This window comes from Merops nubicus, unplaced genomic scaffold, assembly GCF_000691845.1.
Source record: "Merops nubicus isolate BGI_N331 unplaced genomic scaffold, ASM69184v1 scaffold52456, whole genome shotgun sequence".
NCBI classification, from domain to species: domain Eukaryota; kingdom Metazoa; phylum Chordata; class Aves; order Coraciiformes; family Meropidae; genus Merops; species Merops nubicus.
The window spans coordinates 3,665-13,354 of record NW_008615313.1 but is presented as its reverse complement, the minus strand read 5'-3'; the positions used below and the strand labels follow the sequence as shown (position 1 = coordinate 13,354).

Genomic DNA, 9,690 nt, shown 5'->3' with positions numbered 1-9,690 from the left:
CCTATCTTGAGCTTGGAGGAAGTGGTAGTTAAAAACTGACCAACTTTGTGTGTTCTGTGCAGTGGTGGAGGGAGGTGTCCTACCCCTGACTTGGTGCATGTGTGTTTGCCCAGTGGCGTTCAGTGCGTTTGCATTGTGCCTGTGGTGTGCTTTTGTCACACTGCTTCTTCCTAACTGCCGTGTTTTAAACAGTCACAGTTCAACCATTGACAACGCTCCTTTTAGGAAGAAGAGGAGGTTTTTGCCTGGAATAACGAAGTAAAACAAGGTCTTTCCAGCAGTATCTTTACCAAGGATTTGGGAAGGATTTTCCGCTGGCTTGGGTATAATTTTTTTTTTCTACCTACCTGAAGCTTAAGATGACAGTTTTTTGTATTGTTTGTGAACCTATGCACAGTGCTAGCTGGGCATTTTATAGTCCTCATTTTAGGGAAGGAGCCTTTCCCGATCCTGAGGAGTAATTGTGTCTTATCTTTGTAGGCCAAAGGGGTCTGACTGTGGCATTGTGAATGTCAACATCCCAACCAGTGGGGCTGAGATTGGAGGTGCTTTTGGTATGTTACCTATGCTTTTTTCTTTATCCTTTAAATGATGAAATCTTCTAGCGTCAGGTCTAGAAACTTGGTGTTACTCCTCAGGCTTAATTTTTTTTTTTTTCTTAAAGCTGAGGTGATTTTTTTTTTTTTTTAATGACTCTAGAAGAGAATGAAGCATTACCACTGCAAAGCTAGTATAATTTGTTATCTCATATTATGTTTCAAGCTTTTAATCAGTGCATTTAAATGACTAAATCTCAAAAAAACAATGAAGTTAATTTTGCATTATACTGCTTCAGCAGAAAACAAATTGACTGGAGTTAGTTGAAATTCCGCTTTTAAAAAGTACTGGCATTTGGTTTTTAAACATTCCATATATCATTCCCTGCCCCGTTTCAGGGGAGTGTAACTCAGAATTACATTCTGAATGTGTTTAGAGATGTGGTTGAGAGGACAACTGGTTAAAATAGTTTTAATTGAAAAATCTTGAGCATTTTTGTTGTGTATGTTCAGATGCATAAATAAAAATTACAGCATCAAGTATTTTTGTGAGAAGGTCTTTTTTTGCTTTATATACTGAAGGAGTTGGGGGAATGGAAAAAGAAATACTCGTTTAAATAGCAGAAGAACCAGCCCATTCATGTACTCTTGTCTCATGTTAAAACAAAATATCTTTAAAACAAAGTCCTCTGTTGGCAGCAGGGTGAGACTTCCAACTCCAGGCAGGTGCTTTTTGGATCAAGCATGAAGGGGGAGCTAGCTATGTGAGTTGAATGTGTTCTGTTAGTTTATTTCAGATGTAGAACAAGGGCAAAAGAATAGTCTTTCCAATGAATTTTCCTAAATTTTCTTAGCTCCTGGAGTTAGTGCAGATGCCCATACTCAAAAAATTCAGATTTTAATTTACAAGCTTCTTCTTACAGGTGGTGAAAAGCACACTGGCGGGGGAAGAGAATCTGGAAGTGATTCGTGGAAACTTTATATGAGACGGTCTACTTGGTAAGGCAGACTTTTTAATAAATGTAAATTACAAACAAGCATACTAGAGTTCAAATTAAGTCCTTGACTACAGAATATTATCTTCAGTAAATGTGAGATAACCGTGTATGAGCGTAATTGCCTTTTTTTCATGCAAGAATCTTTCCAGGAGAAGGGTGATAAGAGGGGTCTAGATAAAGACCTTGCTTGCTCATAATCGCTTTTTTTTCCCCTCTTGCTTGAATTTAAACTCGGCTAAAATTAAATTACTGAAATGTGTCAGGAAGTACATGAAGTGACAGCCAGTGAGTGGACCACGGTTTCCAGTGGAGGGTGATGTAGCTACATGTTGGGTATCCATCCATATATCTTGTGAGCAGCCTGTAGTGGTTGGGCATTCCCACCCCCTGCTGGCTTCCCTAGCCTTTACCTGTGATAAGTTTAGTCTCCATGCAAAGGCTTATGAATGTGAGAAATCTCACCTTGATTTTCCTGCATGGACATTCTTCCTAGTAAGACATTAAATAGGAAACTACTTTCTTGTTGATTTATCAAGGAAGAGATAATGGGGAGTGTCGTCTTTTCCTGTACATAGTTACTCTACTGAAAACTGGAGTAGTCAATTTGTAACCTTAAATACACAAACTGCTTAGAGAAGCCTTTGGTGTGCATGGGACAGAAATCAGAAGCCTTGTACGTAGGAAATAGACTGCATAATCTCTCTCAGTGATCAGTCTGGTCTCTAAATGGTTGTTTCTCTTCCAGTACAATCAACTACAGCAAGGATTTGCCTTTGGCTCAAGGAATCAAGTTTCAGTAACAGCCTTATGAGTGGCTGTGCCACGAAGTCTCTCAGCATTTCAGAACCAAGCACCTTCTAAGCCTGATGGTGAAGAAAATCAATTATCTGAAACGTACCTGCAGCAAAGATACTAATTCTGTCAAAAAATCAGCTACTCTAAAATTGCTTTACTTTCAGCGTATGAAGTTACTACTTCAGTCTTCGAATGAGAAATATGTGGTCTTTGGGAAAAAGGGAGGGTGGCTGAAACTAACAAACCTGTATTCATGTGGCCTGGATAATCTGTTGCCTTATCACTGTATTTCAGTATCAACCTGGTCTGTACCCCCTGCCTCCCCACTGTTAGCTCCTGTTTCCAGCGAGTACGTCTGTGCTTCAAAACTATGTGCTGGGTTTCCTACAGCTGTAACTGCTGCTGTGGGGGGTGGGCAGTACAGGGCTTCTTTTCTGCACGTAAATAAAGGTACATTTTGTGAGATACCTTGGGATTCTAGCGTTTTTCATTTTTCTGAAGCAGGAACATTCAGCTGATTGTTCATTTTCACACACTGAGCTGCTAGTTGGGAGAATTATTACTGGGCTAAAAGAACCACTTTAGTTTTCCTGCATCTCCTTCAGAAATGAGACTTTCACCTTGTCTGAGGGGTAAGACCAAGGGCTGGCTGCTGCAGTTTCTTGGAACCTCCTCTTAATGGTAGAAGGAGTCAGAGCCAATTTAGGATGTCACAGCCCTTGTGACACCCCACAACCAAACCAGGTGAAGAATGCTTCCAGAGGGAATTTGCAAGGGAATATGTGTGTTTCCCCTTAGCTGGGGGTTACTCATAGCCACTAAAGACTATAGCAGCTCATTTAGGAGCCTTGCTCAGAGTCCAGCGTGAGAAAAGCCATGGTGCTACTATGCTCTTCTTAGCAACACCATGATATTGGCTGGTTTCATTCACCTTAATATTGAGTTTTAAAATAAACAGTGTTAGAAATTTTACATCTGTATTGTAGAAAGTATTTTGGGTATCACTATACAGTAAACAGTAGGCAGACATTTTTTCCTGTTGAAGTGCAAAGTTTTTTCCTCCTGAGCCCCTTAACAGACAGGTGAACTCTGTCCTGCACTTTGTGCTTGGCCATTTAATTGGGAAACACATTTAATGCAAAAGTGTTGTGCTATGTGCACACAGAAAGAACTGAAATCGCCAAAGCAGACAAATAAATCATAAGCAGACAGAGGGCAAAGAAACAGTCCAGTTTCCAAATTTATCTACTCTGAAAAATGGCAAAACTTAAAGAAGCTGTATTCTTTAACAGCGTTCTGTGGCATTCCATGTTACTACGAAACTCAACAACGAAAAATGAGGCCAAGAACTTCTCTCTTTCCTCTTGCTGCTTATTGATAGGTTTTGGGTAGCCTCAGTATGTCACACCTCTTTTAGAAAATGAAGGCATCTTTTTGGAGAAAATAATTTCACAAGTCTGGTGGTTTAATTTACAGGCATAAGGTTAACTTTGTCATCTGGCTTTGGATATGTGAACTCGGGCTATGGCATGGAACAAAAACAGGAAGGTGAGTGATGTGGGGACCTGGCAGTGCTGGATTAATGTTGGACATGACCATCTCGAAGGTCTCTTCCAACCAGAATGATCCTATGTTTTACTGGTCTTCAAATCATTATCTGAAAATGAGAGGGAATGGAAAAAATGTAGGAATGTAATCAAGAGGGTGACTATATAGCAAGCACACTAAACTTTTTTTTTTTCTGTTTTAAGCTGACATTGACATTTTGATGTATGACAATCCCTTCTTCAACATAAACTTCGAGTAGCCTTACAGAGGACTCACCTTGAAATATTTGTGTAACTACCTCTGTGTATTATGAGTAAATGCATCACATCCACTTATGTAGGCAAGTAAGTGGCTCTGTGTAAGCAGATGATGAATTTCTCCTGACTGTTGCTGAGTATATGAATTACTATTCCAGAGATAGTGCTATGTGCATTGTCACTGGACTGCTAGTGGAGCATCACAGCAGCTAATAGTAGTACTTTGCTTCCCAGGCAGCTTTGAATTCCTGAGGTGATTTTTGTAGTTTGCTCTGCTCCACCCTTCTGTTTATTAAGTTACCTGTTGCTGAAGAATCCTACCTGAATTGACAAGGTGAATGACTTCCAGTTAAGTGGATCCAGGGAAAATGCCTTTTAAAGGCAGCTGGAGATTATAATAGGTTTTGACAGGGATTTAGGTGCCTGTAAGCAGTTATGATTCAGACAAAGTATTAAACTAAGGAGGTTTAAAGATACCGTGAGCACCCCGTTTCTCAATTTCTTCTTTAATTCTGGAAGACTGCTCAGGAGATAGTAAACTGGATTAGCTGTCACGGGGTTATCTCACCCATGGAAAGCAATTTGAGAACTGGTAAAATGTGTCTTGAAGCTACTGGTATGTTCCACATAATGGAACTTGCAGTTTTAATACAGATTCCATCAGCAGCTTCCAGTGTTGCATAAACTTAATTACCACTGAGTGTGTAACACCAGTGAATAAAAAGTGTTAAATGACACATGATCAATAATTCATTCGTTACCACAGTATTGCTTACTGTGAAACGACCTTGATGGGAACAGTCTTGCAAGGAACTTCCTTGCTTTATGCCATATTGTTAGCTGAAGAAAAATGCAAGTTCTACTAATGTCATTTTTTACTAACAAACAGCAATTGCTTTTTTAATGAATTCTGAAAAATCAGACTTGCAGGCTGTGAGCTGCAGTTCCTAACAGCAGAGCTGGTACAGCAACTGTTTTCGGGAACCAGGGTCAATAGTAGGTCTCAGCTTGAGTTTCTGCAAATAGCTGCCCTGCAGGCATGTCTTTAATCACTGGGGAAAGCGCTGTTGTTCCCTTTCAGTACTAGCAGACCAACCCGTTCATATGATAACGTGTTGTTCTCTTACGGCTTCTCTGTCGTTGTGCTCTGGGTTCAAAACCACGCGGCTGCCAGAACTCTTAATCTGCGGCAGCTGTGTGTGTTTCTGTACAAAATACATGCACGGCTACCGCACTCAAGATTCACTAGCCTGTGCTGATCCATCCTGCTCTCTGCGTCGGTCTCAACAGGAGCTATGTAAAAAAATAGCGTAAAGTACGGAAGACCTCTTTGGCTGGATTGTCTTCTGAATCATTTGCCACATTGATGCTGCACCCGTGTGTTGGGTGTGCATTGCTCAGGTGTGAACTCTTACATTCCTGTGTGGAAGAGGACAAAAGTTTTAAAGGCTTACTTATGGGTAAAATACCTCAACCGCGTAGAATTAAATTCTTGAGTAAAACAGTGGCTTGGCAAAGACTTTTTGAATGTCGGATGTTCAATGTTTTGAAATGTGTATTCCTTGATCAGCAAGACATGCTGTCATTTGCCACGTGCCTAGTGACTGGAGACTAAGGGATTAATTGGATTCAGTTGTTTGCAAACTTCTGCTGCCGCTGAAGTGCCTCTTGCAGTGAGGAGCATCTTGTCTAGCCTTGTGTTTTGAACGCGTTTGCCTGTGGGTACCTGGTACAAAGGCACACCGTTGTTCTCAGTCTCTCTGTTCTGCGAAATTACTCGCATTAATTCTTCATAAAGCTCATTGCTTTCCTGCAGGTGATAGAGAAACGCGTCTGCGTCTGTGCACCGTAAGGTGTCGCGGAGCCTTTTTTTCGGCGGTCACGTCCCTGGCGGTGGCGCTGCCGGCCAGGCTAACGCCTTCGCCTTACACAGACCTCTTTGCGGGTCTTTTATGTTCCAGCACATCTGGTAACACTACTTCCGAGCTGGTAATTAAATGCTCTTTATTCTGCAAAAGCCTCGGTTAGTGCAAGTGTTACATAAAACCTTAACTCCCAAAGCCAGAGGATAAAAATCGTAGTGTTTCAGGTGGATACTCCATGGAAGAACAAATTGTTACGTGCTTTACCCAGTACGTTGGTATTCTCTGGCATTAACAGCTCTGTTTTCCTGCAACCTGATTTCAAGGTAGAGTTAAAGAGAAGACATGGTGGAAGACGTATCTTCCAGCTTCAGAGGACAGCACATCCTTTCATTACATGAAAGTCTGGAAAGCTGGAAGTTGGTGGTAATTGTGTTTCACTCTTCCGTGTCACTATCCTTTGAGATATCTCAAACCTCCATAGATGCAGTAGTGAAGTCAGCATCAGCTGTTCGCTTATTCAGGGGTACGTTACAGAGGCACAGATGAAGTGACAGCATACAGGTTTAAAAATGATAGGCTGAGCAAGAACAAAAGAATTATTACCATCTCTCGTGCTCCTAAGGCTTTTTTTATTTAATCCCCAAACTGTTACTAAGTGCTTATAATTTCCAGTCTTTTGTGGGTTTTAAAAGGCTACTCACTCGTTAGCCTGTAATTTTGACTGGCCTGTAACGATACAAACCGCTCAGCCCAATGTCTCAGCAGCAGTTTACAACTTGCCATCGTGGCAATATGCACACGTGGTCACACGAAGGAGCAGGGGCAAGGTGGGAAGAAAGTCAGCTTGTACAAACAGTTGTTCCCACAATGTATGCAATGAACCATGAACCTTCCCCCACAGATGAATCATGTGAAAAATAAATGCTTTATGACTCTGGCTTATGATACAAGCAATGTCCTTCTGTGTTTTCCCCCAAATCAGTTCTAAGCAATACCATTAACAGCACACATTAAAAAATAAAAATAAAAATAAAAATTAAAAAAAATGTTAAAAAAAGATCTGCATTAGCTGGTTAGGAGATGATCAGCCTTCTAAAGATTCTGATAACAGTAATAGCTATCAGGAAGATGGCTGTTGAGCTGAAAAACTTAAACTTCTTAATTGTGGGAACACATCTTCCACACTTCTATTCCAAGGCCTTTCATACATTTCAGGTTCTGCAAGCACATTTTGACCATCACAGTAACTGCTCCCATGTGAACAGTTCCTGGTTTGAGGTCTAACGGAACTAAAGAAATCACGGGAGTTGGACTTGGACTAAAGAAACAGGAGTGCTCAGGGCTGGCTATTGAGAACTTGATGATCTTGGAGGTCCCTTCCAACCTAAATGATTCTGTGATTTGAGAAGTGAATAAAAAGTGCAGCACGTACCTCTTCTTTGAGTTGTATTTCTCCTGACTACATTTTTTACCACAGTTGCTGGCATTTTTTTGTTTTTAACACGTTTGTCACCAGAAGTATGCAGGATACTGCTATAACCCCAGAATATAAACCTCTTTGTAAGTGACTTTTATCACTTATGACTGCATGTGCCCATGATTATGGGTTTGCAAAATGAAGTATATCAATTTTTCCCATAAAAAGCAAAGACATTCTTTCTCCTACGAGTTTGACCGAGGTACCTGATTTATGGTCTTGGTTTAAAGCAGAACACAGAACAGAGTAAGGTCTTGGTGATGTTTCATGTTACAGTGCTTTGCTACAGTATTGCACCTTTGTAGGCTGAAGAAACAAAATAGCGTTGGTTTAGCTGAAGGAGAGCATACACAGGATCATGGAGTGACAGCACAGGAGACAGAAATAAGAAAGAAGGCCAATAAGGAAAAAAGTCAGAGGTGGAGCAGAAGATAGGAAATCTGAAAATGGTGAGTAGAGCATTGCTGTTCCAAAGCGGACTTAATGAACACTAGCTGCTGTGACCCTGTCTGGCCTGTTAATTTCCTTTCCTTTCCAGGTCTTTTGGTTAGCTGTGTTACGGATTATTGTTTTTTTTTCCCCCTGCCAATTCAATGATGAAGTGACTCCCTGCAAAGTCTGATAAGCACCATAGCTGTGCATGGGAACCTGTAGGAAGGCAGCAGGGTGTCACGGGCTGCAGAAAAAAGAAGGACCTTGAAAGTCAGGTTGAGGAATTCAAAACCACCAGCAAAGGGAGTGGTGAAGCCACAGTGAAAGACATGGGCAGCATTGCAGAGGAACGACAAGACCCAGCGTCAGGCTTTTAGATGCTGGATAGTACACTGGGAACAGTGGGGGTATATTAGCAAATGGGAGATAGGGCAGAGTGAACAAAATGGGATAGGCTGAAAAAGCATGTTTTTGAATATTGTATAAAGGAACAAAAGTATAAGAAAATTACTGGATGAGAACAGAGGAAGGAGCCAGATGTAGTTTAAGCCAACACATAAGGCACCAATTAGGGCAGATTAAACACAGACAGACGTATTCACTATAAAGCAATATCATCCTAAACCTCCAAACCTGTTAAGAGTTCACTGATTGGAGCACAAATCTGGCAGTGGGACAGGCTCTCAAAACTACCTATTGTGATTAAAGAAAAAACACAACACCACCACAAAGGAAAGCATCTGAGAAAAGAGGAAACGTTCTTGGATTTATGGTGGTGTTTTTCTTAATGTTGTGTTCACTGTAAAAATTGTCCTAATGTCATTTGTCATGTTTTGTGTAAAACAGGTAATAAAAAATGCTACACCAGTTTACACAGTGCTCTGTGTTTAAAAAAAAAAAACAAACCAAAAAACAACAAAACCAAAGAAACCCCAAAACACAACAAAACAAACAAAAAGCTCTGATGTATTAGTTCATGCATTTCATATCTCTGTGTTTGTTACATTATGTCGGCCAATATTTGCCTAAGTACTCTTCTGGCTGTTCACTGCTGTCTTTCCAAACAATAAATGCTGAAATTTCGCAGAGAGGTTAGTCCTCATTGACAGTTAGCCTGCGTTGTTCCATGTTGTGTAGTTCCTACAGGAAATAGTAAATGAGAAGCGTACTTCCCTCAGCTCATAAAAAAAGTTCTTCAAATCACAAATTTTCTAATTGCTGTCAGTGAGAAGGTTGTAGTCAGTGTGGTTCCTTGATTCCTTGGGGCCTTTCTGAAGCTGGGTTAAGACATTGTCATTTCAGAGTCTGCTGGGTTTGCAAAGAGCAACTTATTTGCTTGGCTTACAAGGGCCTTCAGCTAATCAGGTAATGTATTTTGTACTCTGTATGTAGGCTGCTAAGAGAACTCGTTTTGCAGTGGGGGTTTAAATACCAGGAAATCATGATCTTTCATTGTTTCCCTACCAGAGATCAAAACGAGTTCTGGGATAGAATTACACTGGATATGACCCAAGCCGATACATTTTTTGCCTACATATTCATAGACCAACACATATTTTGCATAGCATCTCCATGACTTTGCATGTGTTTTAATTGTTTATCTAGTTTATCATTCTGTAGCTTCTCACTCGTCAGCACTGAGGTCAAGCTAGTCAACCTTTGTCATGGTTCAGTATATCAACAGAGCAGAGCAGAAAATACTTGTGCTCTTGTTTTCTCATTACTCTGTTTTAGCACCGTTTCTGTTTGAACTCTCTATAATTCTGTGTAATTACTCCAGAA

At 40.6% G+C, this 9,690-nt stretch overlaps 1 protein-coding gene across 1 annotated transcript; it reads left to right on the top strand.

The window, feature by feature from the left end:
• Positions 1-225: 225 nt before the first annotated feature.
• LOC103775026 (alpha-aminoadipic semialdehyde dehydrogenase-like) lies at positions 226-2,552 on the top strand (the record flags this gene model as incomplete). The annotated part of the gene is made up of 4 exons (XM_008942470.1): positions 226-323; positions 481-554; positions 1,460-1,535; positions 2,280-2,552. Coding segments are annotated over 4 exons (303 nt in total), but the record flags the coding sequence as incomplete, so codon positions are not given.
• Positions 2,553-9,690: the final 7,138 nt, after the last annotated feature.